At 44.3% G+C, this 24,461-nt stretch overlaps 1 protein-coding gene across 10 annotated transcripts in view; it reads left to right on the top strand.

Moving 5' to 3' along the window:
- The window catches only part of TTLL11 (tubulin tyrosine ligase like 11), a 227,283-nt gene that overhangs the window by 98,824 nt on the left and 103,998 nt on the right, over positions 1–24,461 (top strand). The window contains exon 7 of one of the 10 annotated variants that reach the window (XM_072960065.1): positions 17,336–17,794. The exons of 8 other annotated variants lie outside the window; for them this stretch is intronic. In XM_072960065.1, the coding sequence (XP_072816166.1) occupies positions 17,336–17,393 (58 nt within the window). In that variant the 3' untranslated portion in view covers positions 17,394–17,794. Of the gene's footprint in view, positions 1–90; positions 219–17,335; positions 17,795–24,461 lie in introns of those variants that run through there. One more of the 10 variants, XM_072960066.1, reaches the window with a different exon arrangement.

The raw sequence follows: 24,461 nt of genomic DNA, 5'->3' as shown, positions 1-24,461 counted from the left end.
GAATTTGACATGGGGGGTTTAGTGGATGAATTTCTAGCCGATTCTTATCTGAGTCTGGAGAGTCTTTCCTAAAAACCCACTTTCCTCCAGTGATGGGATCTCCTCTCGCTCACCATTGCCCACATAGTGCTCCTCTTTGAAATGCTGAAGCACAGGGAGAGTACAAAATGCCACAGGTTCCCGGGACGTGGCAAGGATCACTTCCTTTCAATTTTCTTCGTGACGTTTACACTCTTGCAACAGAAGCTCTTTGTTTCAAAATCTGCAGATCCAATTATTGGACTTTCAGCTGTTCTACAATATTTATAGCAGTTGGAATTCCCCTCCATCTCACCCACCCAGTGGATGGTACGTTGAGGTGTCATCCCCGCCCTTCCCTCCGTGGAATCATCCCCGAAATGAATAATATTTCACTTGGGTATTTTGTTTGTTTTGTTTTTACCAAATTCCTGGCTTCCACAAAGGAAGAGCTGAGTAAATATCACTGTGCCTGTTTTAGGCAGGCATCTCAAATAGCGTTCCTCATACCCCCGACAAATCACATGGACCCAAACAAGTAAAGCACTTGTCAGCTACGGTTCCAGACTGTGAGCGACACTGACTTCCCTAAGCAGGGGTGTTTCTGTGGGTTCCCCTGCTGCGGCTCCCCTCCTGGGGCCCAGATACTGTTAGAATCAACCTGGGGTGGTGCCTCTCCCCTTGGCTACACCTTAGAACCATCTGGAGAGCTTTTTCATAAATACCAGGGCAAGTGCCCCCACTTCTAGAGATGCTGCTTTTAATTAGCCTGGGCTGGAGGCCTGGCCACAGAAATATTTTAGGTTCCCGAGGTGATCCTATCATGCGGCCAAGGTTGAGTGCCGCTGCCCTGCAGGAAATGTCACTCTGAAGGGGCATTTGTCATTTTCTGAGTCAAGTTGGATGGTACCTGCTCGGCTGGGTTCTCCTCCAGAGCATCCTTTGCTGTGTGAGGCACAGACGCACTGTCGGCAAGACTTGCTGAGAACGCTCACCTGTGGATCGTATGGGCCGATCCTGCCAGGAGCGGCCGCCACCGACTAGAGCTTCAGAGCGGTGGCGTGGCAGGTCTGCAGAATCCTCCGAGCAGCTGATGGCGGTGGATAACGGGTCTAGTCATTCACACGTGCAGCTGCTACTTTTAGCCACTCCTAAGGATAAACAGTGGATCAATTACACTTTGGTCAGATTAATTGCAACAGAACACATTCCTCAAAACCCTGCTCTCTAATGGTTATTGATCTCACCACTAGAGATTAGGTCTTGAGGGACCGTATTGCCCTGTGGGGAGATTTTGGTGGCTGTCCATGCCAGTATGGCACGGGCGGGGGATGACAGATTTTTAAAGATGACCTTGACACTTCAGCATTCCTATTCGTTTGGTAGGAACCAGTTCAAAGGCTTTTGTGTGGCCTGAGCCGCCTTAACCTCTGCCACCCAGAACAGGAAGAGATGTAAGGGTCCCCCTGTATTTGCACATTAAAAGGCATCGAAACATGATTAGCTTTCTTTTTCATGTTTTAGTTGAGTTTTTTTTTTTTTTTTGACGGAGACCTGGCATTCTGTATAATCCTTATGAGCTGCAGATCTAAAATTTAAATGGGCACAGGGCCATTGGGAAGGATGGGAAAGGCATTTTATAACTTATCAAGTCAGAAGTAGCAGCACCTCATTTTTAATTTAAAAAGCATTGACTTTTTTAAAATTGATAACCAGGAACAGTTAGAGCTTCGAGAACCTGACTTCAATTCTAATATAAAAACGCTTTCATCTCACCCTTTTCTTACCCCAATATAAGGATGTATATTAAGAGCTAAATGTCATTTACTGATATTTCTCCTTAATTATACCTTTTTTTTTAAACCCAGCAATGATTGTCCATGAGAGCATTTTGTAATCTGTAAAGTGCATTTATATGGAAGAAATTATAATCATCATTTTGATAACTTTACCGTGCAGACAGAAAGGCTGCAATTATTCTCAACTCTTTTATGTAGAAATGTTTTAGGGTAACTTGGAAAAGCACCGTAGTTACGCCTGCAGAAACACACAGTGTTGTGATGCTGAAAAATGTGTTTAAATCTGAGACCAGGTCCCTCCAAGCGCCGGAAATGAGGGACTTGTAGGCCGGAAGTTACCTTTAGAAGCTGAAATTTCTTGTGTTTGAATAGAATCCAACCTAAATCTTTTCAAATAAGTGATATCCTAGCCTTTGCCTTCAACTCCTTAGCAAAAGAGGGTCTGACGTGTCCCTCATTAGTTCCTTCCTGAGTACACTTTGGCAGCAAGACCGTTGAAATGGGTCTTAATTTTCCCCACACAGGCTCAAGAAAAAAAGTAGATAGATGTCCTGAACGCCTCATATCTCTAAACTGCTCTGGGAAGGTGCAGAGGGGGCCTTGGAAGGGCAGCAGCCACACATGTCCATGCATCAAGCATCTTGGCATGCCCCAGGAGCTTGTAGGCTGGGGTTGGTTTCTTGATGGGACTGAAGGCTGTCCCCAAGCCTCCCGTGGGGAGAGGCACTTGTGACTCTGCTGAGACTCATCTTGGCGTAGTTGACAGAACTCTGTCTTGTGCTGAAGAGACTGAGATTCAAATCCTGACCTTGGGGACGTGCAGGAGCTATTTTGAGCCTCATTATCCTCTTCTTGAAAATGGAGATAATAACGTTTAAATGGAACAGCATGAAAAACTTTTACAATATATTAGGTACTTAATAATGCTTAGTTTACTACTCAGCGATAAAATGAGCTGCTAAACTATCAACAAACAAACAAACAAGAATGCTTAGTTACCACGATCTTTCCTGGTTATACTTAAAGTAGATGTTCGAGTTTAAAACCCAGGACATATCTTAAATGGAAGCTAGTTAGGTCACGGTGGACTGGAACTGCCATTGGCGCTGGCTGCCAGAGGGAAGTTTTGTTTCCAAGTAGCATGATGTCACTGGCCCAAGCAAATTTATTTGTTGGGTTAGGAGCAAATACATTCGGCCCCCAAGGGAATAAAATAGCTGTCATATGAGAACTGTTCTGAACTGTGGTGACATTTTGTAATATCTAGGGACTCTCTTGATTTACATACGAGGGTTCTTTGGAGGCACTGCAGGGACGTGGGAAGGGAAGGCTGTTCAAGGGAAGGACTCTGGAACCATCACCTATCTGTGCACACATGGAGGTAAAATTCACATATAAAATTAGCCATACTAAAGTGTAGTATACACTCACAGTGTTGTGCAACCATCAACCTTATGTAGCTCCAAAATGTTTGTCACCCTAAAAGGAAACCCTGTATCCTTTAAGCAATCACCCCTATTCCCACCTCCACCCACCTACTTTCTGTCTCTGACACATATGAGAATATAAGAGAAATGCTGCTGCTTAGGGTCACCAAGAGGTCCATCAGGCTTTACTTTCAAGTTTCGCTATTCTGGATACTTCATGTAAAGGGAACTGTACCATATTCAGTTTTTTGGTATCTGGCTTCTCTCACTTAGCATGTTTTTGAGGTTCACCCATGTTGTAGCATGTATCAGTACTTTATTCCTTTTTATGGCCAACTAATATTCCATTATATGGATATACCACATTTTACGATCCATTCATTACTTGGTGGACACTAGGGTGGAAGCCATTTCTTTTTCAACCAGAGGGGAGCTGGAATGATCTATTTTGTATTTTGGCGTTCTACAGATTTCCTCTGAGAGGAAAGGATCTTTTCTGCTACAAGGAATCTCTAAATCCAACCCCCTCATTTTATTGATAGATGCACAGACTATTAGAATTGGAAGGCAGATCCCTGGTTCAAGAATGTCCCACCTAAGCCTCCCTGACAGAGGAGCAGCCTGTGTTCTGACCAAGGCACTGGATGTGGCATCAGCCAGGTCTGGGCTGAAGTCCTTAATCCCTGATCATTTCAGTATGAGCTTAGCCAAGTCGCTTTGTTCTCTGAGCACATCTATGAAATGGAGATCAAGGTGTCTCCTTGGCTGGACTGGCATGAGCGTCATATGAAATGACACAGACAAGAGACCTTCATGACATCTGAGGGTATCAGACAAATGCTAGTTCTTAAGGTCACCAAGTGGCCAATTAGGCTTTGCTTTAAAGTTATGCAGATGGGGAGACATGTCATCCACTCCGGAAGCAGCCTACCTGAGTTGTGCACATAATGATTCTGCCCGCCTGAATCGTACAAGATGAAACAAAGACGAAGAAGGTTGGTCCCTTGCCCCACGTCACAGCACTAGTTAGAGGCGGAGCAGAAACTGGATCTTGGGTCTCCTGATCTCTATTCCAGAGTCCTCTCTGCTCCATCACACTGCTCCACTGACCTTCAGCTTCTACTTCAAAGCTAAGCTTATAAGATACAGTAGAAAAATCAGGAAAATCAACGGAAAATTTCCCCTATTCTCAAAGTATTTGGGCAGCCTAAGTCTTTCTTTTTAAAAACTTCTATCAGAAGCAGAAGTGAATAAATTGCATTCCTTGATTATTTTGTAAAAAACAAGGTGATTATTCCATCAATTGAGTAATTTGGGGGAAATCGGTTTACCCCTGGGGGAGCCATTTTACTACTATTTTGCTCCTTACTCTGAATGTAGATGTTTTGAGTAATCACATTCCTTTCTCAGGAACCATAAGCCTTTAGGACCCCAGAGGAATATAAATAAAAGCAGGGATAGGCTTGGAGGAATCAGAGGGGATCTTGACGCAGTGCCTGGGAGCTGGGGTGGAGACTGCTTGCCTCTTACTCAAAAGTGTACATTTGGAACATGACTTATGTGAGGCACGGAAGCCTCTTTTCCCACAGCAACATTTCCTCATCCTCCCCCACTTTCACTTACCTCCTATCACCATAACAACCAGGTTACTATAAAGGGCAGAGTCAGCCTGCCCGGACCACTTCTGCCTTCATTCATGGAGGTCCGTCTTCTGAGGCTTCACTGGGAATTCAGGCTTCACTTCTTACCTTGTCTCCAAGTGTGTCCCTTGGATCCTGGGCCATTGTTAGAACCAGTGCATTAGGTGACTCCCTAAATTAGGTTGATTCTACATGGAATCTAGGCTAAAGGTGAAACATTCTAAGAAAACAGATCCAGGAATCTCCCAGTGACTCAGTTTCCCCACTGGGGGGCTTGTATTTTAACCAAGAAACGTAACTCTGTCCTGTCCTGGGAAAGAATAATCAAAAACACATTAATCAGAGGTCTACAAGCCGAGACCCCTGCCCCTTCAATTGGCAGTAGGTCCTACTGAAATCCCCTCCAACGTAGAGAAGATGGGTTCCTAGTCTATCTAGGTTAACATGCCTTCGTGAAAGTAGAACATTATCTTCCTTACCAGAGAGTATTCTTCTGGAAACAGACATTCTTTCAGGAGAATCACCCGACCATCCAATTGAATGGCCCGTCCATGTGTGCTCAGCTGACGTTTTGTTGAAATTCTGAGGCTATGTTTACCTCTAATGGTTTCTTTGTGGCAGGACCCTACAGATCAGCACAGACTAATGCTGAGAACCTTTGAAGATTTCATGTAAATCAGGAATCTGGGTCACAGAAAGGTGAATACTTGCATATTCATTTGGGTTTCATTTTCTACTATGCCACGATCACAGACACAGATATTGGTTATTTAGAGTATTTCTGGAGCCCTCACTGTGCACCAGGGAGAAGACTGCAGAAGGGAATTAGCTCACAGGCCAGTAGGGGAGGCAAGACCCACACATAAATATCTATAAGGTGGAAAGTGAGAAGCGCCCTAAACATAGAGACAAACTACCAAGGGAGGAAAATGGAGGGAAGATTATTTTCTTCCTTTTTTTTTTTTTTAAATTGAAGTATAGTCAATTACAATATGTCAGTCTCTGGTGTATAGCGTAATGTCCCAGTCATATATATACATACATATATTCATTTTCATTAAAAGTTATTATGAGAAATTGAATATAGTTTCCTGTGCTATTCAGAAGAGATTTGTTTTTATCTATTTTTATATATAGTAGTTAATACTTGCAAATCTTGAACTCCAAAATTTATCCCTTCCCACTTATTTACCCCTTGCCGTAACCATAAGATTATTTACTATGTCTGTGAGTCTATTTCTGTTTTGTAGATGAGTTTATTAGTGTCTTCTTTTTTCTTTTCTTAGATTCCACATATGAGTGATATATGATATTTTTCTTTCTCTTTCTGGCTTACTTCATTTCGAATAACAATCTCCGGGTCCATCCATGCTGCTGCAAATGACATTATTTTCTTCTTTTTTGTGGCTGAGTAGTATTCCATTGTATAAACTATCACTTCTTTATCTAATCATCTGTCGATGAACATTTAGGTTGTTTCCATGTCTTGGCTATTATAAATAGTGCTGCTATGAACATTGGGGTACGTGTAACTTTTCAAATTAGAGTTCCCTCTGGATATATGCCCAGGAGTGGGACTGCTGGATCGTATGGTAAGTCTACATTTAGTTTTTTGAGGAATCTCCATACTGTCTTCCATAATGGTGGCACCAAACTACATTCCCACCAACCGTGTAGGAAGGTTCCCCTTTCTCCACACCCTCTCCAGCATTTATCTTTTGTGGACTTCTGAGTGATGGCCATTCTGACTGAGATGAGGTGATACCTCACTGTAGTTTTGATTTGCAGTTCTCTGATAATTAGCGATATTGAGCATTTTTTCATGTGCCTATTGGCCATTTGTATGTCTTCATTGGAGAACTGCTTGTTTAAGTCATCTGCCAATTTTTGGATTGGGTTTTTGTTTTTTTGTTATTAAGTTGTATGAGCTGTTTGTATATTCTAGAAATTAAACCTCTGTCAGTTGCATCATTTGTAAATATTGTTTCCCATTCTGTAGGGTGTTGTTTTGTTTTGCTTGTGGTTTCCTTTGCTGTGCAAAAGCTTATAAGTTATAATTAGGTCCCATTTGTTTATTTTTGCTTTTATTTCTATTCCCTGGGTAGACTGCCCTAGGAGAACATTGCTTAGATTTATGTCAGAGAATGTTTTGCCTATGTTTCCTTCTAGGAGATTTATAAGTCTTATCTTATGACTTAAGTCTTTAAGCCATTTTTAGTTTATTTTTGTGTATGGAGTGAGGGAGTGTTCTAACTTCATTGATTTACATGCTGCTGTTCAGTTTTTCCAGCATCACTTGCTGAAGAGACTGTCTTTTCTGAATTGTATATTCTTGCCTCCTATGTCAAAGATTAATTGACTGTAAATATGTGGGTTTATTTCTGGGCTCTTTACCCTGTTCTGTTGATCCATATGTGTGTTTCTGTGCCAATACCATGCTGTTTTGATCACTGTAGCTCTGTCGTATTGTCTGAAGTCTGTGAGGGTTATTCCTGCAGCTTCATTCTTTTTCTTCAGTATTTCTTTGGCAATTCTGGGTCTTTTGTGCTTCCATTTAAATTTTAGGATTATGTGTTCTAGTTCTGTGAAAAATGTCGTGGGTAATTTGATAGGGATCACATTAAATCTGTAGATTGCCTTGGGCAGTATGACCATTTAACAATATTGATTTGGGAAAGATTATTTTCTGATGAGGAGAGTTTAAAAGAAAACTGACAAGTGGGGGTTGGCACTTGAGCTGAGGTTTAAAGGTTGAGTAATATTTGAAAGAAGGATGCCACTGGTGGAGGCAACAAAGGCATGGGGTCTCTGAGGGGAACAGAAGGAGTTAAATCAGCTGGAGAGACAGGTTCAGGAAGTGGATTAGTAGAGAGGAGGTGCCAATGGGAGGAGGTGGGTGGCCTGGGTGTCAAGCTGAAGAAATAAAAGCTTGTCTTGGATCTGGGGTCACAAACATGAAGCACTTCAGGGTGTCTGTGATCCCTGAAACTACACAAAATTGTGTATATATGTGTATTTTTCCTGGAGCAAATGTCAGAAATTTCATCAGATTTCCAAAAAGTTAAGAACCTAACAGTCCTATTATGGTTGGTGGCTACAGGGAGCTGGAGTAATTTGCCCGAGGCTGGGGTGTCATGGCTTCAGGATCCATCACGACCTCCATACCTAGAAAGGTTTCACGTTTCAGATGGCAGTCAGCAAACTAGAAAAATGTGCGTGATTTTCAAGTACGAACAGACAGGAAATGACTGATGATAAGTGCATTATGTGAGGTGCAAGAAATAAAACCAGATAACCCTCTTTATTTGAAAATGTTTAAGCGTTAAGTCAGACGTAACCAGTAAAAAGCCTCTTTGGCGTGAAGTTTGTTGAGCAGGAACCATTTCTGAGACTTATGGGGAAGGTGGAGTTTCCTGAGCTGGTGTGAGAATGTCGTTTCAGAGACCATTAGACAGGAGCCGAGCCCCTCCACCAGCAGGCAGGCCCGTCCCCCTTACGCCGGAGTGTGGAGCAGATGGGAAACTGGGCAAGCTTATGGCCAGTCAGTCACCATTATGGGGAAATGGTGGGGTGGAATTGTGCATGGACCCTTCCAGAGTTATACCAGTACTGATGAGGGGAGCACCTGTGTTTGGAAATTTCCCTTTGAGTTGCTCCAGTGAGCCTTAAATGTTCATGCGCTTTTTTCCCCGTGTCTTTCTTCCTTCCTTCCTTCCTTCCTTCCTTCCTTCCTTTCTTTCTTTCTTTCTTTCTTTTTTCTTTCTTTCTTTCTTTCCTTCCTTCTCTTTCTTTCTTTCTTTCTTTCATTTTTTAATTGAAGTATAGTAAATTACAATGTGTCAATACCTGGTGTACAGCAAAATGTTTCATTCATACATTATAAATACATGTATTTGTTTTCATATTCTTTTCCATTATAGGTTACTATAAGATATTGAGTATAGTTCCCTGTACTATACAGAAGAAACTTGTTATTTATCCAGTTTATATTCAGTAGTTAGTACTTGCACATCTTGAACTCCCAGTTTATCCCTTCTCACCCCCTACCCCCTTCCCCCTCCCTCCGGCTCCGGTAGCCATACATTTGTTTACTATATCTATGAGTCTGTTTCTGTTTTGTAGATGAACTTATGGGTGTCTTCTCTTCTCTTTTCTTTTTTTTTTTAGATTCCACATATGAGTGATATCATATGGTATTTTTCTTTCTCTTTCTGGCTTACTTCACTTAGAATGACAATCTCCATGTCCATTCATGTTGCTGCAAATGGCATTGTTTATTCTTTTTTGTGGCTGAGTAGTATTCCATTATATATAATATAACTATATATATGTACCACTATATATAATATATATAATATAACTGTATATATAGTATATAACTATATATGCCACTATGCATAATATATATAACTATATATAGTATATAACTATATATATACCACTATATATAATATGTAACTATATATAGTATATAACTATATATACTGCTATATATAAATATATATAATATAACTATATATAGTATATAATATAACTATATATACACCACTATATATAATATATAATATAACTATATATATAGTATATAATATAACTATATATATATACCACAGCTTCTTTATCCAGTCATCTGTTGATGGACATTTCCACTGTTTCCATGTCTTGGCTGTTGTAAATAGTGCTGCTATCATGTGCTTTTAAATGAAGAGTTGTTATCTTTCTGGGAGGAGGCATTGTGGTCTGGGCTCAGGATCGAGGCTTTGATGCCAGTTCTACTTGGCCTCAGGTTAAGTCACTGTACTTTTTTGAGCCCAGTTTCCTCATCAGAAAACAAAAACAAACAATAGCAAACAAACAAAAACAAGGGAATAAAAGGGAATCATAGTTGCTGCTTGGTCTCTTTCCCAGGGAACTGCAGATTGAGCACTTACTGTACATAACACAGTGGCGTCTACATTTGTTCCCAGTGTGTCCTCACGACAGCCGTATGCAGTCCATGCTATTCCTACTTCTGTTTCATGGAGGGGGACACTGAGGCTTGGGGAGGTTGAGTGACAGGCCCAAGACCACACCGCTTATAAGCAACAGACTGAGATTTAAAGACAGGTGTGTCTGGCTCTTGCCTTGAGAGAATGGATGTGAAAGTATTTAGCCCCCTAAGGAGATGTGTGCCCACAAGGTAATATCATTACTTGGCTGGGTTCATTCCTTTGCTGTACATTTTAAGGCAGGGACTCTTACCTTTATGTTCAAGCATCGAACATGAGTTAGTGCTCATGAGGGACTGGCCATCTCCTGCGAGGAGATTATCTTGCTGACCAGTCAGGTGGCTACTTCATATTTGGTAATATTCAAAACCATAATAAATAAACTGTGGGCCATGTGCAGAGAACACCCGCTTACAGCAAGATCTACAGGTGACCCAAGGCCGAAGAGAACCAGACAGGAAATGAACTGGACAGCTGTGCACCTCAGACTGGGGACCTGCTGAAAGTTCAGAAGAAGGTGGAGTGAGCCAAGGATTACATAAAACTATGTGCAATGATTGATATTAGATTTTTTTTGGACCTCCATGAATGGCGGTTTCCTGTGATTCAGCCAGTAGCTGGAGTGTTCAAGGCAGCTTCTTGAAGGAGGTGGGGCTTATGTTTGCTTGGGCTTGGTTTGGTAAGAAAATTTAAGTAAGCTTGCAGGAGGAAGGATGGAGGCAGGAAGCCTGGCTGAGGGGTTAGGTAGGGCTGGGGAGGTACCTGGCAGGCCCTGGCCGCCAGTCATACTTCCAAAATGGTGCTCTGGGTTGGTGAGGACAGGTGCTGCTTCTCTGCTTCTTATTAAATTTTTTTTTCTCATTATGAAAGTAATATGTGCTTATTGTAGAAAAAAAATGGAATGGAAAATACTGAGAAGTGTATAGCATGAAATAAAAATCTCCTTCATATTCAACCACCCAGAGCTAATCTTTATTAACTATTTAGTTCATAAAAATAGTATAATTTTCTTCTATGTATATTGTTTTTTAGTTGACACCATACTGTCCATATAATTTTCATATGCAGTTTTTATTTTTCTCCATTTTATGTGAACATCATTTCCCCTTCTTATTAACAGCTCTGTAAACACCATTTTCACTGATGGCTGGGCCAGCGTCTGCATCTGTATTGGTGAATGTTTAGTTTATTTCCAGCATCTTGTGCTTCAAGTTCTGTGTGCTATTTAGAAGGCTGTCCATCTTAGGATAGAGGGAGCCCATGAGGAAGCAGGACTGGAGATCCATGCATTTTTTTTTTAATTGGAGTATAGTTGGTTTACAATGTTGTGTTAGTTTCTGGTGTACAGCATAGTGATTCAGTCATGTATATACATGCTCTTTTTCATTATAGGTTATTACAAGGCATTGACTATAGTCTCTGTGCTATATAGTAGGACCTTGTTGTTTATCTATTTTATATATTGTAGTTTGTATCTGTTAATTCCAAACTCCTAATTTTTCCTTGCCATGCCTTTCCCCTTTGGTAACCATAGTTTCTTTTCTATGTCTGTGAGTCTGTTTTTGTTTTGTAAATAAGTTCATTTGTGTCATTTTTTTAGACTCTACATATAAGTGATATCATATGAGACTTGTCTTTCTCTGTCTGATTTACTTCATTTAGTATAATAATCTCTAGATCCATCCATGTGGCTGCAGGTGGTGTTATTTCACTTTTCGTGGCTGAGTAATATTCCATTCTACATATACACCACAACTTTTTTATCCAATCATCTGCTGATGGATGTTTAGTTTACTTCCATGACTTGGCTATTGTAAATAGCATTTATTGTTTGGATCCACACATGTTTTCAATGTGCAGGTAGGAGAGTAGGGGCCCTGGAGTCAGATCCTCTGTGGTGAATCCTGGCACTTCCATTTACAGCCATAAATGGTACAGATTTTCCTCCCCTCTCTGTACTTTGGTTTTTTCATCCATAAAAGGGAGTTTGCAGTTGGATGTTTTTAAATCTGCGAAGCAATAAGAATTTCTCAATTTGGAGGGAGAGAAAACATTGCTTATTCCTAAGAGAGTATTCTTTGTGGGAAATGTCCAATCTGAATGTAGTTTTTAAACAAGTCAAACAATATATGTAACCTGGGCAGTGGTTTTGTTTGTTTGTTTGATTTTTAATAAGGAAAAAAAATGTGTGAAGGAGGAGATGGTAAAGTAAGTGGGAAGAGATCTCCAGCAGCAACAGGTTGATCTTTGGCTGCGAGTATGGATTTGATTTCCCTCTAATTATCTGCTAGATTAAAAGAAATGAAAGATCAAAACCGAAGCCAGTTTGAGTCATCATTTGAAAGCCCCCGGTTATCACACCAAATGGTGGGCAATATTCTCCAGCTGCTTTCTTTCTTTTCCTTTTTACTCAATTTCCATTTCTTCCCCCTTTCGCTTCAAGTAGCATGAGAACCTCTTGAACTCTCATCACAGAGGCTAATGGGAGAGGGTGGGAAGAGGGTGGAATTTGAACAGTTCAGTGTTAGGATCCACCCCGCAGCTCATCCTCCACTGGGCGCTCACATCGCACATAAGAATCAGCTGCAGAGCTGGCTGTGTAGTCTTCATTTGCTTAGAAGGGATCGCTCTCTTCCTCCAGACAGTCCAGCACCAGAGCCTGGAGAAGCTGCTAACATGTGCACGAATGAATTCATGCATGCATGCACGGACAGATGAGTGTGAACCCTGTGCTAGAGACTGGGTCAGGCATGACCGCGAGCCTCTGCAGGGTGCAGGATGCACCAGGGCAGCAAGGTGAGCAGGATGGAGGTTGTGAGAGAGGCCTTGGTGGAGAAAATGAGACCTCACGAGGGCCTCGAGGCTGGATAGATCACCGGGCTCTCAAAGAACAGAGAGAACTCCGGAACTCCAGCTGCATGGTTCATAAAAGCTCCAAGCTGAAAGCAATCTGATTGTCCACCAACAGAAAAGTACACTCATAGTGGGTATTCACTCGCTGAAATGCTCTATGTCCATGGAAACGTAGAAACTGTATAGCTTTGTGCTTTGCTAGTGATGCTGAGCCGAAGAAGCAAATCCCTAAAGAACATCTACAGTATGGTTCTACTTCAAGACAGGCAAAACTAAACTTTCTTTCATAGACATGTAACCCTAAATGGCAAAAATATGAAGAAAAAGCAAGGAAGAATGATCAGAGAGGTTAAGATGGTTACTTCTGGGCAGAGTGGGGGAGACAGAGACGGGAAGGGGGCAGATGGGCACTTGCGAGCCTGGCTGTGCTCTATTTCTTAACCCAGGGGGTGATGGCATAGGTTTTAGAATTCCTCTTTGAGTGTGCGACGCATCTGATTTATAAGCTATTTTGTATGTGTGATGGACCACAAATTTGTAGGTAAAATAAAGATGACCAGTGTGTCAAGATTATAGCGAATAAGCAGGGAGATGTCAGGAGACGGGGCCAGGTGCTGCAGGATCGAATGGGTCAGACCAAGCCTTTTTGCTTTCACCCTCCAAGCGATGGACAAGTTTTAAACAGCAGGGTGACGATGAGATTCGTGTTTTGAAAAGACCCCTCTGGCTACCGCATGAAAACCGAACTGGAGTGAGGCCAGGGAAGACGCGAGGGCAGCTAAGACGTGAGAGAGGTGGTGCGGAGTAGCTGGTGGTAGTGGGTAGGGTGGAGGGAAACGTTGTAGTCAGGAGGCACTTAGGAAGGTGGGTGGCTAGGACTTGGGGATGAGTTGGGTATGAGAGGTGAGGATGAAGGAGGTGTCAGGAGAGGGGCTGGTTGAGCAACTGGGTGGCCGTTGGTGCCAGGGAGCCCTGGGGACACAGCAGCTTTGGGGGATGTGATGGGGGTCATGAGAGCTCCATGTATACTGTCCGCTAGGTAGTTGGGTACATGGGCCGAGTGGGGCCCATTATGAAGACAGATGGTTACTAGAGTAGCCTGGCACATCCAAATGGGCAGGCTGGACACTAAATGACTTCAGTGGCAACGATGGTGAAGTGGGGTGAGCTGGGATGGGAGGTCTGGGTTCAGATCCTGACTCTGCCAGTCTTTTTGACATTCTTTAACTCAATTCCCAGCATGTACTTGACAGCACCCAGCTCACAGAGCTCAGCCCTGCTGGCTGGCTCAGGTGCTGGGCACAGAAACATCCTGTCTTCAAGGTATCTTTTGCAAATCATCGCGCCGTCTTAATTTACTTTTTGCCTTTCGGTGTGCTTGCTGTCCTTCCCAAGCCCCATGCCTGGCGGGAAGAATGGTGGAGGAACTAAGCTGGGGGGCAGACAGGGAGGGTCTGTCTGCAGCGCCTGCTTCACGGGGCTTCCCCAGCGGCCTCCTCTGCTCATGACCGTCTGCAGCGTCATCACCGCCACACCTGGACAGCGCTCTGCATGTCGCTGAGCCATTTCAGAGCCGGGGAGCTTAAAGGATACTCATCCAGCCACGCAAAATAGGCTTGGCATGAGTCATTCCCATTTTACAGGTGAGGAAACCAAGACTAGAGAAACAACATGACATTCCACAGGCGTGGGGTTTTTGGACTCTGCACGTGAGAGGAGGTGGCCAATGATGGGAAAGTTTGCCTGTTTGTGCAAATCCGCTGGCCGAGGCCTCAGATAGGTTGTATTTCTGCACACCATGACCTTCCTGAAGTGCTGTCAGGGACTGTGGCTGGAATCTGTCCTCAGAGGCCTGATTAGGGAGTGGGTCTGGACCCCCTCTGCAAGGAGGCAAGAGTGAAATAAAAATAAAAGAGCCCAGGGGACAGCATTACCATTAATAGCTTGAAAGGTTATTGTGTGGAGAGGGGATAAACTCTGCAGGCCCCGGTGGGCAGAACAAGGAAACATGGGTGAAATTTCGGAGAGTCAAGGAAAGAGAGGGAAAAACAAAACCAAACCACCTTACCTTGACTGGAATGATAATGGTTGACTCAAAGGATTATTGAGTTCCATGCAGCTGGAAATATTCAAGCCAAGACGAAAGGGCCTCGTGTAGGGAAGTCCTCACCTGTGCAGTGGGATGATGGTGCAGGTTGGCTGTGAGGATCAAATGGGGGACTACAGCAGACCTCTGGGTGCACTCATTCCACAGGTCCCTCTGGCGTTCCTCCGGTGCATGACGTCTGTTGACTGGTTTAATTGTCACCTGTTTACATGCAGGCCCACCCCTAACATTTGTGGAGCCTGAGAAAGAGTACAAATAGGGGTCCCAGCCTCCTGCCAGCCCCTCCTCCTCTTCCCGCTCCTGAATCTATCCACCCCCTTCCCAGCAGACTCTCAGAGCTTCCCTTGTCTGGGGGGAGATGCCAGAAACACATTTGCCCTTAGGAGGGTGGACTCCAGTCATTTAGGAGAGGACTTCCTGGGTACCCAGAGCTGGTGTCCGGAGGATGTGGGGCACAGGTCCCCTGTAGGCATGTCCCCTTGGCTTCGAGGACCCTGTGCTCCACAGGAAGTGGGGCTGCCAGAGTTCTCAGGACCCTCTCAAGTTCAAAGCCAGGGCAGGGGCCCAGCTGCCAGGCCTAAGTGCAGTATTTTCTGCAAGATTCCTAAGCGGCGGTGCTTAGTTATCCTGGACGTGCTTAGCCATGAGCCATGCTGGGTTCTCAGCGGCAGACCGAGGGTAAGGGGACAAGGCCAGGGAACAGGGAGAGTGGGCAGGGAGCTGGGGAGCTGGGGGAGGGCCAGCAGCCCAAATTATACTCTGGGTTCTTATTTCCATAGTAGGGGGGGCATCTGTGGGCAGGGTGTTGCTGTAGGCGTCCCCAGGCAGTGGCAGGAGGAGTCCCCCGATTCTGGGCCATCAGCCAATTTGAGGAAGAATCTGGAGCACTGGTGTCTCCCTTGGGAGTGGGGCTGGGGCTGGGCGTCAGGGAGAGGGTGGATGGCAAGGACCAGACTTTAGGCATCTAGCCTGGAGTTTCAGAGACAAACAGCCCTATTAGAGTAGCCGGCGGGCCAGCAGGACTGGCACAGCTGGGCACTGGATTCCAGGTTTGAGTCAGCAAGACCACCCCAGACCCCCTTCTACAGGGGCTTTGGAGTCTGCTATGGAGTCTGCTAACGTGTCCAGTAGGGAGTCCTGCTGAGGCCAGCATGGGCCGTGGGGCTGGACGGAGGCAGCGTCCTTGGATGCAGGACCTTAGAGCCAGCAGCTGCGTAGGAGCAGAGGGGTGTCCAAATCACCTGGGGGCTTTGTTAAGTCCCCGATTGCTGAGTCCCAGCCCAGAGTGTCTGATTTATTTGTGTTTCCAGCAGGATCCTGGGTAGTATCAACGCTGCTGGTCCAGGCACAACACGACGCTCTGAGAACCACTTGCCTGCCAGCCCCAGACCTTGTGTCTGTCCCAAACCACTTGTGGACTCAGGGCAGTGGCCCCTCAACCCCTGCTGGGTTTTGGCCTCATGGGGGCTGACAGTCAGTAGGACTCATCCTTATGCAAAAGAGATGGACGATGCCCCTGGTGAAGGCAGGCGCTGGAGGTAATTCGCCACTAACTCAGAGACAAGACGCCCCCAGTTAACATTACTTATAGGTGTCATGTAGGTTGCCTGTGACCACAGGACTGAAAAAACAAAACAGGCGCCACTTTGCACATGTACATTTTTATTCATCTGTTTCCCTTCCCTGCCTTTCTGTGGGAGTTTCTTAAGATAAGTGAAATATGAAATGACTGTAAAATCTAACCTTTAAGGCACAATCAAACCCTTTTAAAAACAATTCTAGTGAGGGAAAATGTTGCATTATTTTTTCCATCTCTTCATTCTCTTCCAGCTGGTTTGCAGGCAAAGTCTTAGATGATTTCTTAATTTTGACTCAGCCTCCCTTTACAGCAAAACGAGTGGTGGGGAAAATTTTCTTCTCTAGGCAACAGCAGCGTTTGTCTCATTTGTTTGGTTTTGCGCAGTAACGTGCATGACAGCTTGCGGGGCCGCTCATTGGAACTTAGGCCCTTCTAAGAATGCATCATTCTAGTGAACAGTAAATAGATCAGGTTGCAGATTTTAGCCATTTAATTATTGACAATGGGAACGCTTACTCACCTCATGAATGTTTAAAAATGGAGCAACAGACAAACTGTACTTCACTCCCAAATTGCATTGTAGTTTGGAACCGCTTCATATTTCAGCGTTATGTGATTGCCCTGATGTGAGCTCTATTTTCTTGTTTGTTTGTTGGTTTGGTTTGGTTTTGGGGGGGGAGGTTTGGCGGGGGAGTGTTATTAAGTTTATTTGTTTATTATTATTTGCATTCTTTTTTATTGAAGTATTGTCAGTTTACAGTGTGTCAATTTCCAGTGTACAGCATATTGTTTCAATCATCTGTGTACATACATACATTTGTTTTCATGTTCTTTTTCATTATAGGTTACCACAAGATATTGAATATAGTTCCCTGTACTAGACAGTAGAAACTTATTGTTATTATTATTTTTTTTATTTAACAGAGGCACTGGGGATCGAACACGTGACCTCGTGCATGCTAAGCATGCATTCCTCCACTGAGCTATACTCTCCCCACCTTGAGCTCTGTTTTCCTTCAGGGAGTTTGGTGGCAGAATTACTTTGTTCCAAACCGTGGAGAAGTCCAAGACGTTTATAGGGAACAGGTCATCTTAGCATCATTTAGTTTGTCCTTGGATCTGTAAACGTCCTTGCTGAAAATAGAACTTGAAGGAATGCTTTCCAGAAAGCGGACATAGCGTTGTAAAGAGAAAGGGTTCCAGAATCCAGTGGGCCCGGGTTTGGAGCTTAACTCTTCCTCTTGCTCACTGTGAAATGTACGGCAGTTACTTCTCCAAGTCTCAATTTCTTCACCTGAAAAATGTGAATAATAGCAGTAACTACTGAAGAGGATGATTGTGATCATTAAATGAATTAAAATACTTAAATTTGTAGTCTAGTGACTGGACATGATAAGTATTCAATAAGTGGTGGTTATTTTTTAATTATCCTTATTGTTATTATATAAAGTGCCTGTCACTGTGCTGAGCACATAGGAGTTCAATACATGACTATTATTATTAGCATTATCAGTTTTATAATTCTTATAGGTGGGTGTATATTAAACATACAGTTTTCCACCATACAAATTATATGTGTTTTTTTTAAGATATTTGAGGCAACAGGAATTTATATGAGTAAATGGGCAGCCTAATGAGGTTTAGCAAGATCCAAGTAAGTCAACGGTGCTCATATAAATAGTTTAATTAAGATAATCCCTGATGCAAGACCTTTGTTCAATTTGTGCCTCAAAACGAAATGGGTTTCATAGATTTTTTTCAGGAACTTTTCCTCTTTGCTGTGCATGGGTTTGGGGACCTTCGGTAAGAGCAGTCTTCCCATGAAAGGGCAACTCTGACCTTGGGAGATGACCTGGGCTGGGAGTCAGCGTCCTGGGCCTCACTGTGACCTTGACCTCGGGCCAGTCCCCACACTGCTCTGAGCTGCGGTTAGTTTATCTCTAGACTTCCTGTGGTGCCAGAATGTGGCGATTCTCTAAGTGCATGTGATTTATTACTTTTAGAAAGAGAGATATAAAAAATAAAAAGAGAGATTTCATCCTTTAGAAATCCTTAGACTCTGCACATTTTGCCAGTTGCTTTTACACCACTAGGTATTAGGTGCCAGATATTTGAGGACGGCTTAATTGGAAGTTGTGTTTATCATCTGGAGTGTGTGCGCTTGCACTAAACGTGTTTCTGACAGTCTCTCACTATCCAGCTACTTGCTTCCAACCAGTATGATGTGCTTCTCCATTGCATTCAGAAGAGACACTTTAGTCGTGGTTGTGAACATTAATTAGTTTGAAGACGAGAAAACAGGATTGTATTTCTAAAAATAGTTCTGATACTGAAGGCCATTTTTTGGCGTTATTATAATCTGGGTGCTTCGTGAGGGTGACATTACCTGGCTCTGCATTTACCTCTGCCCAAGTTCATTGCTAGCATCTTTGAAACTGGGAACCAGTGCTCGTCATCAGGGTGTAGAATGGTGCTCATCTCTGTGCTGGGCTAGTGTAGCTGTGGCCCGGTGTTTCCCTCGGTTTAAATCTTAAATCTCTCAGCTGTTTGTGGGAAATCTTTCTTCTGGTCTCAGAAGCCTGTTGACGTGGTCTGTGATAAGGTATCAGTGTGAATGCATGGTGTCGGTGTGGTGGACAGACAGATATCACTGAGGGCAACACAGCATAAGAAGGGGAAGGATGCTGGTGTGGGAGACCCAGGTATTGGCTCTGTAACTGACTTGCTTCTCTCCCACACGCTGTGGGCCAGGCACCATGTGGGGCCTCTGGGTGCGAAGGTATTCAGCGTGGCTCCTCCACCCAGCTCTGTCATCTGGCCTTTCTTCCTCTCTTCACTGAGGGACTGAACTTGATTGCTGAGAACCCTTTCTGTTCTCTGTTAGCTCAATTATTAATAATAATAGCAATAAGTCTCAGGCATTTTTGGTAGAATTCCAGCAGCAGGGAAATCTCTGGATGAATTCTAAATTCCAAGGTGGCTCCCAAAAGAGTGCTTAGTTTTTGAGCTTGATTATTCCCACTTAAGGCTTATTATTGGCTATTTTTTTTTGGAGAGGGTCTCCATAAACTGGTTCTTGGCTCCGTCTTAGTAGTTGAGAAATGCTTTGGTTAATTTTCTATGCCAGGCTCTTAATGGCATTCAAGTTGCTTTATGTATTATCTCAGAATTGGTAGGAGCATAGGATTTTCCCTATTGATGAGGCAGTCATTTGAAGTTGCGCTTTCTCTTTTAGTTTGTCTCACGTTTGAGTTATTTTTAGTAATATCACCGCATTCTCCCATTTTCCCCCCTCCATATACTATATGCCTTAATCTGAATTAAAAGAATTACATTCCTATAGTGAATAATGTTTTGGGCTATTTATCACATATGCACTGAGCTGTAAGCTATCTTTTCTTTAGCAAAGAGCTCTGCTTTTTTCTGAGCCTTGTCTGTAAAATGGGGATCATAATCATTAGAGCTCTCAAAGGAGGCCCAATCAGCTGCCCTCTTTTCTACCTAAGTTCTGAAATAATTGAGAATAAGACAGAGGAATAAAGAGGGTAAGAGTCAAAACAGCACGTTGATTGTGGAAAAAGTAATGCTGAGAATGTTTCCTATGTCCACGGGCAAATGAGCCCCCTGATGTTGAATCCAGAGTGAGACTCGAGCACACAGCAGCCCCACCACTACCCGGCACGCAGGACTGGGGAACCAGCACCAGCCCCTGGGGAGCACTGAACCTGTGCTCCCAAGAGGAAGGGAGGAAGGGCTGAGCTTTTATCCATCTCTCCCTCCAAATTCACCAATCCAAAAAGGCATTTAATTTCCTCAGGGATAGAGCAAGGCTGGGGCAGAGAGAGGCCAAAAATATTACCCTAAGTCAATCTTGTCACATGGAAGGAAACACCAAGGGTGGGGAAACAGGGTCTCTCTGGCCTTCCCCACACCTCACCCCCCCAGCCGAAAAAGAACTGCAATCACACTTCCCTGAGAGGAAGCAGAGTAGCAGGGGTTAAAAGAACCAGCTTCAGAGTCTGACAGACCCAGGTTTCAAAGCTAGTCTCCATTTACAGGCTGTGTGATCCTAGAGGGATTCCCCCACTTTGCTAAACCTCACCTGTACAATAGAAGTGACAAGAAATAGGTCTTTGTGAAAGTCACGCGAGATAATCCGCTAGAACGCCAGGCACGTGATACGCGCTCAGTAAAGAATAGAAAAAGTCAAAAGAGAGGATGTCTATAAATGTCCTTTGTAAGTTCTACAATTATATATAAAGATAAAGAAGTGGCCTCACCGATGGTGGTGGTATCATTGTAACACTGCATTCCACCTGCCGTGCCCATACTGCTGGTGCTCCTCATTCAGGCTTGCTGAGCTAGGCTGGGGTACTGGCTGGCTTGCCATGCATCTCTTTTCGATCAGCTCTTGCAAAGCAGATCCACAAGGCAGAAAGGAGGAAGAAATTAAATTAATGAGAAGCTTCCGTGCATCAGAATGACCATTCCTCCAATTTCAGCTATTTTTGTCGATCCTCCAGGAAACTGCCATGTAATTCTGTAGCAGCCATTAGAAAGTATTCACTCCATTTAATTTATGCTGGAAAATCATTAGTAGGGGTTTGACCCAGGCCCGGAGCATTCTCAAGCCAATATTCTGCCATCAGGCTTCGAGGGACAGCTCCGTTTGCCCTGTGTCCTTGAAGTGCCCTCGGGGGAAAAAACCAGGGAGGTGGTGGCGGGGGACGGAATCTGGTGAGTTTCCCTCTGCCTCCTCTTTGTCCTCCTCCATCATCACCATCAGCATCACATTTATGGAGTCGCCAGCAACTTCCTTGTTTAATGTTGACCCTCACCCTATGAGGTTTTTATCATCTGCATTTCACCGTGATGACATTTGCCCAACGACTTGGCAGAGTCGGAATTTAGAGCAGGTTTGGCTCATTCCAGAGCCCTTGGACTCTTTGTCGGGAGCCTGGGTGACAACCTAAAACCTGGAAGGGGGCTTTTGAGAGACCCTGGGCTGGAACCAGCAAGTAGTTGCCCACTTTTTGCGCAACTGTCATTGCTAATATCTAGTGCAGCCGCATTTTCAGTTTTATTTAGTTTCTTAAGTAACATTCATCTTTCTCCCTGGACCAGGGAGTACTTGAGCATTGCTGGGAAGACCCGTGTCACATACTCTGTCCCCAGGGAAGACCCTTTGCTCTGGTGGAGAGCAGACGCCCTCTTGGCATGAGGTGCGAGGATGAATCACTGAGTTTCGTTCAATTCTGAAAAAATTTATGAGCTGCTCCCCTTTTCCAGGTCCAGGGGTGGGAATGAATCCGTAGCGTCCACCTTGCATGGCTGAGCTAGTAAGTAAGACGGGCCCGCAGCAGTGCCTGGAGCCTGGGGCCCTCGGGGAGAGCAGCGGTGGTGTAGTTATCAGTACTGCCCAGCTCCCGGCGGGCCAGGAATGACCCTCACACAGACGGTTCCGGCACCAGCACAAGGCGCAGACTCAGAAGAGGCTGCCTGGATGGGAAGGGACGAGATCAGACTGAGGAGGAATCCTCAGCTTTGTCACAACAGGAAGAACTCACTCCAGCGAATGCAGCCTGGGGCACAGAAGGCTTGGGGAAGACTGGTAACTGTCCTCACTCGTAGGAAGGTCCTTTTCAGGGGGAGCACATTTATTCAGTAGGGCTCCGCAGGGAAGAGCTAAGATTAACAGAGGGAATGTACCGGAAGGCAGGCTTTGGATAAATCTTAGCAAAAGCCTTCTGGTAATCAAGGTTTTCCAAAGTGGAACAGGGCTGCTGGGGTCCCTGCTGTCTGTCACTGGAGAGCCCACGCAGAGCCAGGTAAGTAAGACAGGAGGTAAAAGAGAGAGTCCAGGCTTGGGCGGCAGAGACCCAGATTGGAACCAAATTTGTGCACTTGCTGTGTGGCCCCAGGCAGGTCCTTTGACTCATCCGAATCTCCTTTTCATGCAGTGATCCAATAACAAGTGTGAAAGCACTGTATGAACCATTGAAACATCATGAAAAGTGTTAATTATGCTCACTGTCATTTCACTGCAGTAACTAGTGAGCGTGTCTCTGTCATAGCCTAATGGTAAATGTTTGTTGATTGGTTTAATGAGTCAGTGCGTTGCCCCACAAAACTGGCCCTGAAATACGAATTTGCATCTTATCCTTCGAGCCTACTACATGGTAGGCTCCAGGTTAAAATGTATTGGGTGAATGAATGAAGAAGAGATTAAATGTGTTAATTACTGCTACCCAGTGTGGCAGTCATTGGCTGAAGCACTCTACGTAAATCTCATTTAATCCTAAACGCAGTCTGGTGAGATGGCCCAGAAGGCAGAGCATCCGACTCAGGATTGTAATGGGGATGGTGGCATTGGATGGGAGGCTGTGGGTCAGTCTCACCTGTGAAAGTCCATATTTCTGGGGCAGCTATGCTCTTGGTGAGAAATGTCTAGTCCTGTGACTCGGGGAGACACATTTGGACCCCAGGGAATCAGCCCTCAGCTTGAATTATTAGGTCCCATTCCTGCTCCTGTACCATGTAGTGTCTGTGCTAACTTCGTGCAGGCAGCAAGGGACTCAGAAAGCAGTGCCCCACCCGCTCCTGGGTGGTCCTGCGGTGTCATCCACTCAGGAATAGTCAAACTCACTCCACAGGATGCCACAGCCCCGCTGCTTGCAGTCAGAGTTCAGGATGTGGATTCTGCAATCCTGAGTGTCTCTGTGAGGAACGACGGTTCTGCCTCTTCCTAGCTCTATGACTTCGGGCAAGTTGCACTTCAAGCCTCAGTTTCTGTATCTGTAAACTGGGATGCTACCTACCATTTACAGTTATTGTGGGGATCGCTGTTAAATGCTTGTTTAGTCCAGTGCCGGGCAATGGAAGGGCTCACCGACTGTTAGCGTTCTCAGACATGCTAGACATCACTCAATGAGCAGTTGCTACCATACATAATTACTATAACTTGGCAGATTACAGAAACAAACATAAAACCATTTTCTCCATCAGTATAATATTGAGGTGCACTGTTTGGGGGCAAATATTAAATAAACGAGGACCAGAGTTTAAGTCAGTGACAGTTCCCTTCCTGCAAGGAGTATTCCATTTCTCAGTACAGGCAGACCTCGGAGATGTTGCAGGTTTAGTTCCAGACCACCGAAATAAAGTGAACATTGCAATCAGGAGAGTCAGACAAATTTTTTGGTTTTCCAGTGTATATAAAAGGTACTTTTACATTGTACTGGCATCTGTTAAGTGTGCAGTAGCATTATGTCTTTAAAACCAGTGCGTTTATCTCAATTAAGAAAAAATACTTCATTACTGAAAAAGGCTAACCATCCCCTGAGCCTTCAGGGAGCTGCAGAAGTCACCTCAAGTACCACTCATCACAGATCACCATAACAAGTACAGTAATCGTGAAAAAGCTTGAACTATTGTGAGAATTACCAAAACGTGACACAGAGACATGAGGAGAGCAAATGCTGTTGGAAAAATGGTACCAATAGACTTGCTCGATGCAGGGTTGCCCCAAACCTTCAGTTTGGGAAAAACACAGTGTCTGCGAAGGGCAATAAAGCGAGGTGTGCCTGTGCAGATAGCTGCCCCGGAATCATAGCTCTGGTTTCCAGTTCTGCCCTTGCCACATTCAGGATGAACTAACTTAAGGGAGGGACTGTGGCTACCTCAGCCTCGATTTTCTTGTCTGTAAAATGGGGGTAATCGTAGCTGCCTTGTTGGATAGTTGAGAGGATTCAGTGAGATAATGTACCTAAGGATTAAATAAGGTAATTAAACGGGATAGGGCTTGACATGTGATAGTCATTCAATAAACGTCCATCCTAGGACCGTGTATGAGAAGGACTAGCTCACTGCCTGGCTGTGAAAGCAGGCACCCAGTAAACAGCAGCTTCGTTTACTCCTTTTCAATTTGCAATCTCCTTCATCCTCTGTGAGCACGGTACCAGCGTAACGAGGCTTCCTAGCTATCGAGCAGTGCTGATAGAGGGACCCGCTGCGAGGGGAAAAGGCGGCGGATCTTTGTTCAGTGGGGACC

Source organism: Vicugna pacos, chromosome 4, assembly GCF_048564905.1.
Source record: "Vicugna pacos chromosome 4, VicPac4, whole genome shotgun sequence".
Taxonomy (NCBI): domain Eukaryota; kingdom Metazoa; phylum Chordata; class Mammalia; order Artiodactyla; family Camelidae; genus Vicugna; species Vicugna pacos.
The sequence above is the reverse complement of the archived record's forward strand: the minus strand, read 5'-3'. Positions and strand labels throughout refer to the sequence as shown.